The sequence below is a fragment of the Emys orbicularis genome, chromosome 2 (assembly GCF_028017835.1).
Source record: "Emys orbicularis isolate rEmyOrb1 chromosome 2, rEmyOrb1.hap1, whole genome shotgun sequence".
Taxonomy (NCBI): Eukaryota; Metazoa; Chordata; order Testudines; family Emydidae; genus Emys; species Emys orbicularis.
In genome coordinates this window covers 76,692,025-76,708,993 of record NC_088684.1, presented here as the reverse complement: position 1 = coordinate 76,708,993, position 16,969 = coordinate 76,692,025, and the positions used below count along the sequence as shown (strand labels likewise).

At 41.9% G+C, this 16,969-nt stretch overlaps 1 protein-coding gene across 1 annotated transcript in view; it reads right to left on the bottom strand.

Annotated features, from left to right (window-relative positions):
- Positions 1-245: 245 nt before the first annotated feature.
- The window catches only part of KLHL14 (kelch like family member 14), a 76,175-nt gene continuing 59,451 nt past the window's right edge, over positions 246-16,969 (bottom strand). Inside the window, exons 5-8 of the mRNA XM_065399962.1 lie at positions 9,099-9,289; positions 8,830-8,988; positions 2,193-2,350; positions 246-386 (exon numbers count right to left, since the gene is read on the bottom strand). Coding sequence (XP_065256034.1) covers positions 246-386; positions 2,193-2,350; positions 8,830-8,988; positions 9,099-9,289 — 649 coding nt within the window. The remainder of the gene's footprint in view (positions 387-2,192; positions 2,351-8,829; positions 8,989-9,098; positions 9,290-16,969) is intronic.

Sequence of the window (16,969 nt, the reverse complement as noted above, 5' to 3'; positions counted from 1 at the left end):
AGTCTGAAATGGCAGTCTGTCAGCATGTAATGTTCGGTGTGTTCCAGCTACTTGCTTCACAAGACACCGGCATCTATCTGAGATGAGACTTTTTGTTCCCAGTTTGCTTTTAAAGCATAAATCTGAAATAAGGGGTCAATTATGGTAGTTTTGTTTTGCCAGGAATTCTGTTCTATTAAAATATTTACGTCACCCGTTATTACTTTCCAGAATGTAATATTGTTCATTTCAGTGCTTCTCGAATATTATTTGTTGTACGGTACACAGGCTGGCAGTATGACAGTCGAACATGCAGGACCTGCAAGTGGCTCAGCTACATCTCCTTCTAGTTCTGTCCAGGTTCCTTTCTCAGGACTGTAGCAAATAGTAGAAGATTTGTAGGCTCCCTATGATAGAACAAAACCTTATTGAAACATTGTGAGAGCAAAACTTGAGACACATTAAACAGGCTCAATTGTCATAAAGTGCTGAACTCTCACCCTCTCAAAACCAAGTTCCTCTAAAGTATCAGAAGTTAGTCTGTATCCACAAAAATAACGAGGAGTCTGGTGGCACCTTAAAGACTAACAGATTTTTTTGGGCTTTCCGCTTATGCCCAAATAAATCTTTTAGTCTTCAAGGTGCCACCGAACGCCTCGTTGTTCCTCTAAAAGTGTCTTTAGTGAGGTATACAAGTATTGAGTGACCCAAAATCACTACTCAATTTTGCCAAATTATACCCCTCTTTTGTATCACTGCACCTCGTACAAATTAAAATAATTTATTCTAAAATATCTTCTCTTAAAAGGAAATTGAAATAATGAAAAAATGCTAAAAGTTCTCTATAAGTGACTGATGCTCAGATTAAAAAAAAACCCTGAAGCTGTCTTAAATCAACCCATGTCCTCTTCCCCAACTTCATTAGTGCATATACTCATGTACATCATGCAAATAACATTACCAAAGCTTTGCTTCATTTTTTCTAAAGTCAACGATAAAGGGGCTGATCTTTCTCTTACCCGGCAGTAAATCAGAAGTCAATAGAGCTACCGTGCTGTACAACTAGTGTAAGTTTGAGGAGAACCAGGCTCAATGTGTTGGTAAAAATACTTCAGTCCAAGTCAATGGGACTATTCATGTAAGTAAGGGAAGCAAGATCTCAAACATACATTAAAATTACACTTGTTTAATAACATCAAAATGTACATGTAGGGCTACATTTTCAAAAAAATTGCACGTATTTTAACCTATAAAAACGTACATGGGTGCCAAAAGGCAATTGTGCAGGCAGATACACACTTACAAATAGGCACTTTACACAGAAAGTTCAATCAATAACACTTAATTTTATGTAGTACGTTATGGGTCGAATCCTGTACCACTGACGTCAATCCTGACTTCAAAGCACTGTATGACATCAACTAAACCTCACAATAACAGAATAAAACAGGTAAGTAAGTACTAATAGTCCCCTCTGGGGAACTTAGATTGTGAAGTGACTTGCGCCAGGTCATGCAGGGAGCCAGCGGAAGAGCTGGGATTATAACCCCAGACCTTTTGATACCCAACTATGTGCTAAATCCTTTAGACTACAACATTTCACAGCACCTGTTTTGCATGACCAATCCCCAGGGTTCAGTGGAGCTTCTTGTTTTACATGTATGTGTGTATTTTATGGATGTAACTTAAGCAACAGTGTTTGCAGGCTAAGGCCCAGAGTTTTAAAGCTATTTAAGCGTTGCTGCTCTCAGCATTGCAAAGCCTAATTGATTTAGGAGCTTAAGTCCCATTTTCAAAAGTGAGTTAGGCACCTAGTCATTTAAATCCCACTCTCAGTTAATGTCCTAATTGCCTAAATCACTTCTGTAAATAAGATTTAGGCTCCTAAATAACTTTGGCAGTGCAACGCTAAGTGGAGCAATGCCTATATAGCTTTAAAAATATGGGACTTAGCCCTTAATCTATATTTTCATAATAAAATAAAATTGGAAATGAAATAAGATTATTTCCATCAGAAAATCAATAAGTAATGTCAGCTTTACAAACCAAGCTGTAAATCAGCCTCACGAACATTTTCAATGCATCCAAGATTTTGACAGCCCTTGATTTCTATTTTCAGCATTTCTTAGAAGGAAAAAAAGAACAGGCACAACTTTTTTCAGACAGTAACTAAAAATTGCACGAGGAGCCATTTTCAGAAAACAGGTACACACCATACTCCAACTGTAGCCTCCGACAAGGTAAATACTGTCATCAAGAACTGCGCATCCAGGGCCACTGCGACCTTCCAAAATAGGAGTCTGAAGAATATTCCACTGGTCACCTTTTGGATCATAGCATTCCACAAGCATGACATCAAGATGGGAGAAACCTGAATAAAATATTTAGAAAATAACTTAAAGCAGGCATCTTTAAGTTTCTATATCCTTTTAAAAAGCCACATTTATTTCAAAAGTACAACTGCGGCCACCTCTAATAGTTCCTGATGAATGGTAATAGTAATAGGAATTTTCTAAAAAAATATGGAAGTCAGGAGCTGCAAAGTCTGGATCTGAAATTCTGTGGTGAATTTGTATGCAGTGTTTTGGTTTGGGCCCATACCTATTTTAAAAAAGTGTGAAAATACACAGTAACAGTTCCAATACCAACCTCAACTCCCCCACCACTATCCTGCATTTAACTTCCACAATCACCTACTATCCAGGAATAAAGATACCATACTGGCCTATGAGCTGCAAAACTATCCACTCCCCATCACAGAGATCTCCCACAGGCCAGCAACCATATTGTCTTATATTACCCTCCACAAATGGGCCACACACAACAACTATAGATGATGCCCAATTTTACGCTATTAACCTTACTTATATAGTTCAGAAGTCCCATGCCACCAAAACCAGAGGTCAGCTTTTTCCACATTCATCCTGATCATCTGATGAAAAACTCCCAAATAGCCTACCCTTACAATAAAGGCCTAAAATATCCCTGTACTTGATACAGGCCAGCAGGATAGCTGCAGATGTTATCATAATGCAAAAATCTAAGTTATTCAGGGAAAACTGGCATTTATTCCATATGGCCACTAGTGAGGGTCTTCCACCTGTAACTGGAGGAGAAGTGAGGGTAAAGGGACAGAAAGATAAAGCTAGTGATGGAAAATGTTCTGAGTATTTTGAGACTTTCCAGTGTTCAGGGTTTTGAAAAACTAAAATTTCTTAATTTTCAATTGTTTGTTTTTTAACTTTAACTTAGAACTTTCTGACTTCAAATGTTTGGGTTTTTTTCTTTTTACAAATATTTTATTTACAACAATGTTGTTTTAAATTAATAAATATTTAGACAGAACCTTAGCACTTTCTCAATGAATCTTTTTTTATAAGGAAATTTCTCTATTATTCAAAAAAATAAAAATAAAATTATTCTATTTCTTCCTAACACTAGTAAGTTTAGAAAAAGTCATTTTAGAAAAGAATGATGAAAAATCTTACCCAATATACAGATATGTAAGCCAACTCCTCTAATGTTTATTTCTTTAACTATTTCAATTTATACTAACTCTTTAAAAAGCACTTAACCCAAAGACTCCGGGTCTCTGTCATGAATCAAAAATACAACTGCATAACAAACCTAACCAAACCAGAGACTTCTCTTCATCCCAAACTAGAAAATAACTAAGAAATGATGAAAGCAGACCCCAAGTTAAGAAATGATGAAAGCAGACCCCAAACAATATTCCTCCTCACCAACCAATTATCCCACCCCAGAAGTGGGGGCAGTGTTCCCTGAAGATCAACAGATCCAAGCTATTCTGGACAATCACGGGATGGGGAGTAAGTTTCAAAGTTTTGGTTGCCTCAAGTAGAATGTCTTGCTAGTAGCTACTATTTTATACAGATGGGGTTCCAGCTTGAGCACCAGCGCCGACTTCTGCAGCAATAATGCATGGCGAGAAGCTGTCCCTAAAGTAGACAGGTTCCAAGCCATTTAGGATTCTATCATTCAAAATCAACGTCTTAAACCTCACCCAGAAACCACAGATAGGCAATGCAGAAGCACTGGTGTCATATGCTTCCAGAAAGATACTCTGCTTAATAAGCAGGCTGCCATATTCTGAACAAGCTTCAGTTTCCAGCTGATTTAAGGTGTAGCCTCATTAGTGTGCATTACAGTAGTCATGAGGGGACAAAGACCACATCCACAAAAAGAATGGTCACCCTCTCCTGACTGAGATGGAAAAAAGCCTTCCTGGTCATTGCTGCTATGTAATCATTAAACAGCAGCTGGGGTGGAACGATGCCCCAGATTGTGAAAAGGTGGGTACAAGTCTTCCAAGCAAGAGGTAGATATAACGCTCTCTCTCTCTCTCTGGTAGCTCCCTGCAACCAAACTAGTATCACTCCAGTCTTATCGGCATTGATCTCAGCCAGCTAGACCTCGTCCATGCCCCAATCTCACCCAGACATTGAGTAAAGCATTCAATAGCACTGGCTGGATCACACAAGATAGCGAAGGAGAGATGGGTATCAACAAAATGAACATACTGCAGCCCATGCCTCCCCACTAATGCTCCTACTGGCCCCATGTACACAAGGATGGAAACAGGGAGGGAGACAAGATGGAGCCCTATGGAACACCACATATGAGCTCCCTTAGAGATGATGAGTAATTGCTTGAAGCCACCATCAGGGAATGTTCAGCAAGGAAAGAATGAAGAAGCCACATAAGAGAAGCCTTATGATACCACTTTTGTCAGGAGAAGAGCACCTACCAATGCCACCACCACTGTTGTACTTGTGTAATTTGCAGGTCTGTATCCAGATTGTCAAGGAGATCTGAGGCATCTAGATCTCTGAGATTGATTCTCCACTGCCTTGTACCTTGTGGAATCATTTACAATTGTGCAAAGTAGGTGCAAAGATATTCTAAAACTCTATAAAATTGGAATGGTAGCACTTATGCCCACTTTGCACAAATGTAAATGGCTACACAAGATACAAGCAAAATGGAAGAATCAAGATCTGTATGTGGAAGCCTACAGACAATATATATGTAAACAAAGAATTAGATACTCAAAAAAGGCAAAACTAGATCTGTGCTCCAGCTTTCATTGGGGATCAATGCATCACACAATTCTGAGATCTTCACGTTAAGCCATTTTGAGTTAAGAGTGGAAAAAAAGTTAGAATAATTTTTTTAAAGTGTAAATCCACTCTTTTTTGATAACTTCTCTTCTTTCAGCGATCAAGTCTGTGAATCTTTTAGAAGGGGTCAAAATGTGGTTTAGAATTGGCACCATCTTACAGTCTAGACTGTGGAAACTACTATGATTCTATAATTCTTATAATGCCCCTCTGAGGTAAATTGTATTACTGTTGCTTTACAGATGGGTAAATTGAGGCCCAGAGACATTAAATGATTTGTCCAAGTTTACACAGGGATTGAGTTGATCAGCTAGAAATAGAAAACAGGAGTCCATGATCCCATTACATGCTCCAATACCTTAAATCTCAAGAGAGCCCAAACAATTTTAGGAACACTGCAATAAAATTACAGTCTTAGTCATACGCCAATATGATTTGTTTTATATTTCTATCTTCTTTCTCATCAAAGGGAATAGAAAAGAGGAGAATATAAGACTTTCTGTGAAAGGGTATTTGGTGATATAGGTAGCCCATAACAATGACGCTTGCAAAATTATTAGTTTATGTCAGGAATGAACAGGTGTGACAAAATGATTTTGCATCACAGCAGAATTTTCAAGGGTCTATGATGAGATCAACCCAGTGTGCCCAGAATCTGTCAAAGACCACCCCCCAACTTTGTAGTATACCCACAATTAGTTATGATGAGGTAAAGACACTGACACTAGTAGAGATCCAGCTTCACAAATGAGTGCTTTGCCATTGAGCTATCAGAGCATCTTTACTACCCCAAGTCAACGCAGTATTTGTTGCAGAATCCACACTACAATCCACTCTCCCATCCCTTCGCTTACAGTTCTTCTTTGAGCTCCTCATCACTGGGCAAATAAGAAGAAATGTTTTCCAAAGAACTCTTTCTCAAAACAACAGCATTTTGGGAGCAAAGATGGCAACTATCCCACAACAGAGAGCAACTCAGCCATGGCTGAAGCATACAAGGCAACAACATGGTACAGCAGAAAATACAATTGTAACGTTCCATTTTATTTGTCTGATAAAATTGGGAGATGCCACCAGGGAGATCAGAACTGTTGTCACAACTTCCTGAGTAAAGAGACCTTATTAAAGTGTGTATTACAGTTCCATTTAATTTTAATCAACACATGTTCAAATATACTTTAATCAACATTTTGCTATTCTATGGAACATATGAGTCAAGGAACGCAAAGCACTTTGTTTACAACCCCCACATTGAATAGGCCAGATCTTAAGGCCGAATCCTCAGCTGGTATATATCAGTGCTATTCCAATGGAGTGATGCTCTCTATTTATTAAACTGAGGATCTGACCCTCTATTTATAAAACAATAAGAGTCCAATACTGAAACATGTCTGGGAGCAATATTAAAATTATGGAAATACACTCTCTTTAGTTAAATGTACATAGTGTTGCATAGAGTCCCTTTACTTATTGCTTTCCTCTGTTGCAGGGAAGGACAAAATAGAGCTTAAAAGAAGAGGGGAACATTTCCAGTTTTTACATACCTCTTAATTTTGTTATTCCAATAGAAAAAAGAATGGTGGAGCTCTGTGGAAATTAGACTAGAATAACACTTAAACTGCTACAGCTGTGCAGCTTCAGCGCTTGTGTAGACATGACAGTGACAGCACAGGTAGTTAATCACTCCCATCACTGTAGTTAATCCACCTCCCTGAGAGGCAGTAGCTAGATTGACAGACGACTTCTTCCGTCAATTTAGCGCTGTCTACACTACGGGTTAGATTGGCTTAACTATGTCGCTCAGGGGTGTGGATTTTCCACATCCCTGTGCAACGTAGCTGGGTCAACCTCACTTTTTAGTATAGAACTGTTTCAAAGATCAACATTTCAAAGTACTCAAAGACCAATATTTTCAAACTTGGCACCTAAAAGTGGCCTGATTTTCAGGTGTGCAGTATATAGAGAGCTTCGATTCCTTCTTTCTTTTGGCCTGTCCCACCTTAGAATGCTCCTGTAGGCTGCACAGAACTGGCTAACCCAGTTCTGCACTTGGCATAGAGGCACTATCTGACACAGTGCTATTTACTATGGGGACTTTATGCTTCCCTATGGTCCCCATATGTACCAGCTAAGGTGCTTCAGCCAACTATGCATATAGGGGAAAATTTTCCAAAGTGCATGAGGCTATGTTTACAAACAAAGATATGATTGTATCACAGGTAGTCATAACCTTGTTGATGTTAATCTAGCTAGTACAGGTAACAATAGCAGTGCAGATGTAGTGGCACAGGCCTTAGCACAGGCTAGCAACCAGAGTACACACTCAAGCTCCCTACAGGGATTGTACTCTGGTTGCTAGCACATGCTGAAGCTTGCGTCTTCATAACAGGGTCGTCCATAACAGGGTCATAGCAGTACAGCCAGGGGACATAGTCTCAATCATGAACACCCCTTACAAGGGAAATATACCTTCATTAATGAAATGTAAATGAAGATGTTGCCTTGCAACAGCAATTTGCCTGTGAAATTTTGTATGTCTACACTGTTATGCTACATTTACACTACAAGCTAGGGGTGCAATTCCCCTGCTCGTATACACATACTAAAACTGGTGGGCATGTACTCGGCATGGCTCAGCTGTGCTTCTGCAGCCTGTGCTATTGTGGCTACATTGCTATTTTATACTCGCGTTATTTCAATGAGAGGTAGCTTGAGTATGTGTAAACAAGCAGGACAATCCCACCCCTTGCTCTTAGTGTATACGTAGCCCTATTTTTCCCATATTAGCTTGATTAAAGCTACGCATGCTACAATCAGACCTTCACTTGCAATGTAGACATACCCAAAGTGAGTTAGGGTCTGATTGGGACTTAGGCTCATAAGTCATTTAGGCACTTTTGAAAATTTTACCCATAGTCATTTTCACTACTTCTCCTGCATTGTCAGTTAGTTTCCCCTTTTGTCTGTGAGGCTCTTTCATGCTGCAACGGGGGAGACAAAACACAAATTTGATTATAAAATGACAGACATTGTCAGGGAGACACAGGGGCAGGAGAGGTGCATGAAACTTCTTTAAACTCATTTTTTAAACTGTCTAGATTAGACAGCATCCTTTTAACATTAATGGGAGTGGCATGTACGTATTCAAAAAAGAACACTGGATGCCTATACATTAGTCATTAAAGAAAAGCTTTTAAAAGATGAAAACAAGAGACCTTTACACCGAATTAATAAAGAATTTAAAGTCACAGGCTACATTTAATATTAAAAAGGGATTTTAAGTTTCTAGTCCTAATATTTAATGGATGGTTTTTCATTAAATCAGGGGGTTGTTTCTCTGTGCGGCTCTGAATAAAACTCTTACTTCACATCTTGGAAAATGATTTAGAGGAAAATATTGCTGTTACATTTGGGTCAAAGAATAATCTGTTTGTTTCACTGAATTCATGGTAATGACAAATTGTCCATGCTTTAGAGTAATGGAAGCTCCTATTTTTTTATTATCTAAAGCATTCATTACTCATATATTTAATGTACTGTTATAATTTTGAAATAATTTGCATAAGATGTTTTTAAAACTGCTGGCTCAAGCATCCTGTTAAATTGTGTTTCAAGGTTTTTAAACTTAGTTTAACAATGACTAGCTAACAGAAATATCCTCTGTCCAGAGACAGGCCATTGAAATGTTGTTTTGCTATAAAAAGGTGACCTTTCAAATGGTTTCCTCCAATTGCATACAGTCGATCATTCATTACAGCCAAAGTGTGGATAGCTCGCTTTGTGTTCATGTCCTGTTTTCGGGCCCAGACGTCCATTACAGGATCGTAGCAGTACAGCCAGGGGACATATTCTCCATTATGAACACCCCCTACAAAGGAAATATACCTTCATTAATGAAATGTAAATGAAGATGTCACCTTGCAACAGGAATTTGCCTGTAAAGTTTTGTATGTAGCAGTAATACGAAAAGAGACTTGCCCGAAATATATATCTTGCCGTTGTGCACTGCTCCTGCATGCGCTGCTAGAGGTTGCGGTAAAGAAGATACATAACGCCATTCATTTGTCTCTAAATTATAGCATTCCACGCTGGACAAGTAGCCAGTTTCATTTCTTCCACCAATCACATACAAGTTCTTATCAAGCCGACATGCATAGAAACTGGCTCTCCTAGAGTAAATAAATAAATAAAAATAATCCAATTAGTTACTAAGACAATTCTTTCATTCTACTCTTTGAACTAAATTAGCTGCTACTTCAAGTTCTACTTCAAAAAGGAGTGTCTGTGGGTTTCAAACGTTTAGGGCCATTTAAAGATTGGATCTGGTTTGCTAATGAAATATGTGCTCGGCATCAAATGAATACCTTGTTTTTCATGTCAAAACAATTAACACACATACATCTGGTGAGGAATACCTTTTTTTTTCAAAAAGCTGTTTGTTGCTCTTAACACCACTGAAGGATAAAAAGGTGCTTATTAATGTTTGGGGCATTTGGTACTTTGTAAGAATATAACAACTTAGTAAGACAAAGTGAAAAATGAGGTAGATAATGTAACAATAATAAATTATCTTGACATTCACTTTCTTTATGGTCCTTCAAGGGTCATTGTTCCCAATTTACTAAGAGAACCACATCATCAAAATTTTTCTTCAATTATCATTTTTTTCTTCTTTCTGCAGTATTGCAAATAGAACAACTTTCCTTAAGCTAGGCACAGTATTACATTTCTGCCCTTTAACTCACAAAGGTCCAACTAACTAACTCTGAACAAAGTTTTAGCCATCTGCCTGGTTTCACATGCAACTCAGGTACACAGGAAACTACTTATTGTTTCTGGTCAGGGCTATGTGCTGACAGAACTTCTCCTACAGTTTGCTTTCCTGGCTCCTTCAAAATTAATGTTAAGTGTTTACCACGGGAATAAAAATAGAGTATTGGGGGTGTTTTGAGACTTTCCTAGTTTGGGCCAATCCTTACTTATGGAAGACTCCCTAGATGTTAATGGGAGATTTCCCAGAGTAAGAATGGCAGCATCAGGCCCTTTAGTTGTAAAAAGCATCAGTATGCGGAAGAAAACAGCAGTGCTGAATAGCTGTACACTAGGACTAGTACATAATTTAGGCTGACAAGACTTAGAGGGCCCAATCCTCCAGTCCTTACTTTTGCAACACTCCCAAGGGAGTCACAGCCCAGACTGATACTGGCGTTTTAGACTCTACGAGGTACAGTTCTAATTACTCAGTGTAACTGAAACACTATATCCAATTAATAAATTGCGAGTGTAGCATCTAAAGAAAGCAATTGGACAAGTTTTTCAAATGTGCGTAGCTAATATAAGACACCTAAATTGATATCTAAGCACCCAAGTTTGAAAAGGGGTGCCCTTTGTCTATTACACAGCCAGTCTTCTGAATCACAAAATAAACTTCCTTAAGGCATCACACAGATTGTCAAGTTTTACTTAGGCCTCAATCCTGCAAGTCTTTGCAAGGAACAAAGCAGTGAGCACAAGGTGAACTGAGGCTATGTGTGAGTGTTAGTAAGGCTAAACAGTAGGCATAATCCTCCACACTAAACTGAAACTTCAAATCTTGTGTGTTGCCACTCCCTTGCAGAGTCGGTCAAGGGAGTAGAATGACCAAGTCTGATGCAGTCTAGCTGCTCCCAACTATGACCTTATTCTTACTATGAGGCAGGAGAGATTTGGTGTCATGAAGCAGTGGTCTTGCTTATGAGTAATTGGGTTGTTCTGAACTTTCTGTGCTGCCTTTTATTTTTAACTTGTGGGTACATGGGCAACCTCAAACATACAGGATCAAGCCCTTAGGCGCAAGACCTAAATACCACAGGAATGGCAATGCTATCAGAGGGAACAAGGCTCACACCTACTACCAAAAGAGAACACGGCAGAAGATGGCTGAGGAATGGCTCTGGACATAGCTCCTGGCCTCAACAAGAGCTGTTAAAATAAATTATGACCATTTCATCCATCAATCAGTGGTCAGCTAGAAGTTGCTGCCATGTATTCTCTGCATTATCAGGTAGCACATCACACACATTTTGTACTCTATCAATTTATTCTCAGACAGGTTAACTAAACATTTATAAGCTTGACTCTTCCATCTTTTCTTAGTACTGGCTATTTACAGGACATTTGAATAAAATCTATGTCCCCTATTGTTTTCCTGCATAGCTACGTTCAGCTAAGTCACTTTTTTTGTGAGTATGATTGGACTGTATGGTAGGGGGTGGGTTATTGAGGGTTTGTTGCCAGTTTTGGAGTCTATGGAAATTTATTGTGCCATGTTGCCTTTTGATATATATTTTTTTATATTTTGTTAATAACCATGGCCATTTTAGTACACCTCTACGCCGATATAACGCTGTCCTCGGGAGCCAAAAAATCTTACCGCGTTATAGGTGAAAGCGCATTGTATCGAACTTGCTTTGATCCGCCGGAGTGCGCAGGTCGTTCCCCCCCTCCTCCCCCCCCCGGAGCACTGCTTTACACGTTATATCCGAATTCGTGTTATATCGGGGTAGAGGTGTATGTGGCAACTCACAAATTATGTGGTTTTGTTGCCAAAAATATTGTACATCCTCTTTCCATATGATAGCTTTGGAGGCCTGTACAATATTTACTAGATTTAGGAGGCATGTGATTGTCCAATAAAATGTAAAGTATATTTTAATGAACTTTCTTTGTGCAAAATTGCGTATGTGAATTAGTTATTTACATAGTGTCAGCAATGCACCAGGTGCTTAGACATTACAATTTGACATCAATAATATAACATCTACATAATTGGCAGTCTCTTTACCTTTTGTTCAATCTCAGTATACAGCACTAGTTACAACTGGCAGATCTTACTATTTTAACAACAACAACAAAATCTTAATATTGTCCTGTATGTGTACTCCTGGTTTCATCCACAGAGTGTCACTGTTAGGAGCAAAAATGAAAAAGCATGCTTCAGTCTTCTGATTAAATATGTGTATATAAGCAGAAACTCCAACAGCAAGGATTTCAAGTTTCCCTCATCTTTTTTCTCCATGAAATACTTTATAGGAGCACCTTGTAAAAGCAGTGCATAGTTAAAAGTCTTTTAATTCTGTAAAATGTGCTCCAGACTACAATATAGTATGAAAAGTCTCAGCCTAGGAATTTCCCCCCAACAAAACTGGGAAGAGACTGTCCACTCTAGTAAGAAAAATGATACTGGACTGTTATTGTGGATCAGAATATTGGTCCTGCATTTTGCCTCCAGAAGTAGCCAATACTTGATGCTTCAGTAAATAGTGAAAAAGACCCCATAATGAACTTAGCTAAATGTTACAATGCTGTACATTGGAAAGGGGACAAAATTCCTTCCTGATCCTCAGAGGCAATGAATTTATGCCCTGAAACATTAAATTTGATTACCAATATTAGGTTGAATAGCTATTAATGTTATTAGTGGTCATATCAAAGTCTGGATCTTTTAAAAGAATACTATCACATTATTTTTTAAGGAAAAGGTTTTTTTACTTATGTTTAGTTTACTTACTAATAAATCCATAGATTAAAATTATTTTAAATTACTTTATTTGTCTCTATTGTATTGTTTACTTTCTCATTTCACTTGGCTTTGGACAGTGAAACAAGGCTGGCAGTTTCCAGACAGCTTCACTTTCTGTTTCTCATGCAGTGGTACAATGCTGTATTTTTTAGGTTATAAACAATGTAGAGGAAAATTTAAATAAAAACTTTTAACTGAAAAAAATTAAATATCATGGAAATGTTTTGAATGATACTAAGCTTTGTAACCTGCAATTCTGGGCTGAAACGACCTGATGGTTTCTCTTCAGATCCAGAAACATCACTTGAGTCTGACATTTAGCAGCAGTGAATTCCATAGGTTGGGCAATATTGCTGCTATAACGATATTTCCTTTTATTGGACTTAGTTTAAATGCACTGCTCTTCAAAAAGTATCCCATTGTGATTGGATCAGAATATTGGTCCATCTACGATTACTTGATGGAGTAAGAAGGCAGGACTGATCAATTTTTACTATGCCTTTCTTAATGTAATATCTAACAAGTTATTTAATATTCACATAAAGTGTTATACACCAGTAAATATTAAGTATTAACTCAAACAGCACAAAATAATTGGCTTTAAAGAAAAAGCAAAACATGCTGCTGTGGCACTGAGTCCATAACGGGGATTAGATGTTTGAATATTTTTTTATAACTCAAAAATGAGATCAGTCTAATATGGATTTCAGCATATGAGATAAAAATTCATCCATCACAGATTTTACACAGATTTTTAACTTAAGAATTTACTGCATGTGCACAAGACCCACATTTACCTGACAGGCATTTAAAAGGAGTATAGCGGAGTGGTCATCCGCTCCTGCCCTGAGGGGTTTAAAACAGCCCTAGAGGAGGGCTGTGGAAGGGCAAGACGCCTGGGCTGATTGGGAGGAAGCAGGCTCAGCTGGAGCCACGCCCCAATCAGGGCCCAGCTGGCCCTATAAAGGCTTGAGCCAGGCACTCAAGCAGACAGTCTCTCTCTGACTGGAGAGAGAGACAGGCCTGGCTACTTAGGAATTCACCCAGGGGACCTAGAGGAAGGCAGGACTGGGGACAGGCCTTAGGAGCTGGGAAGCCCTAGGCCAGCAACTCCCCAGGCTGCAGGGCCTAGTTCTAGCCCACCTAGGTATTGGGCTTGCAGAGGGGCAGCCTGAGGGTGAGTAAAGGCAGCCAGTCCAAACCCCTTTGCCTATGATGAGTGGCTGATACTGCAGTCTGCCCCAGTGAACGGGGGCTAGATGGAGACTGGGCAGTAGCCAAAACTGAGGCAAAGTGGGGATAGTGGGTGGGGAAACCCAGAGAAAGTGGGGTACTGCCAGGGGGGCAGCACCCAAGACAAGGGCACCGGGGTCCTGCAAGGGACACGGGGGCCAATGGCAAGCAGATGACTGGCCTGCAGAGGGCGCTCCTGGGTCGAAGAGCTAATTCCCGAGGACGACCAGCAGGAGGCGCCGCAGGGGTGAGTCTGCTCCTCTACACGTGGTGGAGAATGCGGGCAGTGTGGTCCGCCCCTGACACAAGGGGCTAGAGAAAGTGGGACTATTGCCTGGACATTGAGAAGGTGGAGAAACTGAAGCAGGGGATGATGGACTCCGGGTATGCTGGAGTTTATTATGCAGAGGCCCCAGGTACCATTCCTGGGTGTGGCCCGGGGGCAGCGACCCGGCGGAAGGGGGCCAAAGAGCTGCTGGGATTACGGGAGACCCAACAGGAACTGTGGGAGGTGCTATGGGCCCTCCAAGAACAAGTCGGCCAGTTGGCGGAAGAACAGTGGGCCCTGCAGAAACTCCTTGGGAAGGAGTTAGCAAGAAACCGCGGAGGGCATAGGCAGTGGACTGCCAGGGCCAGGAGGCCGGTGACAGAGCATCGGGCTTGCTACGCCTGTGGCAGGATAGGACCCATAAGATGGGACTGTACCTACGGGGTTGGAGGCAGGATGCCTCACCCCGAATAGGGAAAGCGGCAAGTCCCTCAAGCTGGCCACGGGGTGAGGGAACCCAGGCGGCGGAAGATATGTTGGGCCTATGGGCGGGAAGGCCACCTGCGGTTGGCGTGCCCAGGCCCGAGGCAGAGGGTTCAGGTCAGCCCCGGCAAGGGGGCGGGACCTCGGAGGGATCCTGAAAGGCCCATGACAGCCAAGAAGCGGCAAGTCTGCTGGGGCTGCCAGAAACTGGGCCATATAAGGAGGCACTGCCCCCTCGTAGAAACTGAGGCGGGCCTGAAGGAGGTGCCTGGGGGCCTGGAGGGTCCAAAACTAGAGGAGGTGGCGACCGGGACAGAGGGGACCCTGCGGGAGGGTGAGACCCAGAGTGTCACGGAGCCCGTTGCAGAGAAGGAAACCCAGACCGAGTGGGGCTGGCAGGAGGCTGGGACCCAGACGGTAATGGAGAAGGGAACTGTGGGCACCCAGACCCTGAAGGAAGAGGGTCTGGGGGAGTCTGGCCTGTGTGTGCGGCTGGAGGCTGCAGAGCGGGCCCTCCGCGAGGCCGAAGCGAGCGCTGTGGACCTTGCTAAAGAATATGCGGCCGTTGTGGACGAGGAGGTCCGCTTGCGGAAGCAGCTGGAGGAGTCCGAAAAGAAGCGGGCGGCTTTGGAGGCGCATGGGCGACTGGTCCAGGCCAGGAGACACCCCTGCCCCCAGGGGTGGTGATCTTGAGGGGTGGGGTGTGTAGCGGGGTGGTCACCCGCTCCTGCCCTGAGGGGTTTAAAACAGCCCTGGAGGAGGGCTGTGGAAGGGCAAGACGCCTGGGCTGATTGGGAGGAAGCTGGCTCAGCTGGGGCCATGCCCCAATCAGGGCCCAGCTGGCCCTATAAAGGCTTGAGCCAGGAGCTCAAGCAGACAGAGCCTTTCTCTGCCTGGAGAGGGAGACAGGCCTGGCTGCTTAGGAACTCACCCAGGGGACCTAGAGGAAGACAGGGTTGGGGAAAGGCCTTAGGAGCTGGGAAGCCCTGGGCCAGCAACTCCCCAGGCTGCAGGGCCTAGTTCTAGCCTACCTAGGTATTGGGCTTGCAGAGGGGCAGCCTGAGGGTGGGTAAAGGCAGCCAGTCCAAACCTCTTTGCCTATGATGAGTGGCTGATACTGCAGTCTGCCCCAGTGAACGGGGGCTAGATGGAGACTGGGCAGTAGCCAAAACTGAGGCAAAGTGGGGATAGTGGGTGGGGGTCCCCCTGGGTGGGGAAACCCAGAGAAAGTGGGGTACTGCCAGGGGGGCAGCACCCAAGACAAGGGCATCAGGGTCCTGTGAGGGACACGGGGGCCAACGGCAAGCGGATGACTGGCCTGCAGAGGGCGCTCCTGGGTCGAAGAGCTAATTCCCGAGGATGACCAGCAGGAGGCGCTGCCGGGGTGAGTCCGCTCCTCTACAAGGAGCCATTATAGTTTATCTGGTTGATTATTCTCAGACTAAAATCCCTACATAGGTCTTGCCTTTATGGATCATATTGAGTCAAAAGGACCCATTAAACAGACTGTATTGTCAATGGTGCCTGCATTGTGCCAACAGACATAGGGCTTAATCCTGCACTCCTTACTTGAAAAAAAGAAAAGAAAAGCTTATTGACTTTGAAGAAGAGCTCTATGTAAGCTTGAAAGCTCTCTCACCAGCAGAAGTTGGTCCAATAAAAGGTATTACCTCACCCACCTAGTCTCTCTATTGACTTTAACAGGCATTTTGCCTGAGTAAGAAGTGGAGGTGGGATTGCTTTGCAGTTCTGTAATCAGATATATTGTCTCCTAAAAACTGTTATGTTAGCTCCTGACGCAAAAGGCTGTAACACATCTGAGGAAGTCATTACAGGCTAGCAAGTAACAATACACTTTTTAAGAAATACCTAATCACATTTTTCAGCAAATTCTCCATCCTTAGAGAGGCTCTATCCAGAGATAACTGACCCACTGCCTGAGTTATGTATCCTGAGTGGAAGAGGTGAAGGTTAATTGTCTCACTCTAAAGCCCCCAGCAAAAGGGACTATTATGATTAGAACATTACATTGAAACAAAATTTTGTAACATTTTAAGTTACTAACCGTTTGAACTTATCACCAGGCAGAGTAAGGGGGAAATGCTGAGCAGTCAGAAGGCTCCAGAGGATTTCTAGTTCTTGGTAGAAACTCACCAGAAACTAAAGCTGACTTTCACTAGGGGTTTTGATCCAATGCCCATTGAAGCTAATGGCCGTCTTCCAAATGATTTCCATGGGTGCTGTATCACGCCCTAAAAGCATCTATAGTATGTTAGTAACTACTTTGATGGCGCCTATAGAATT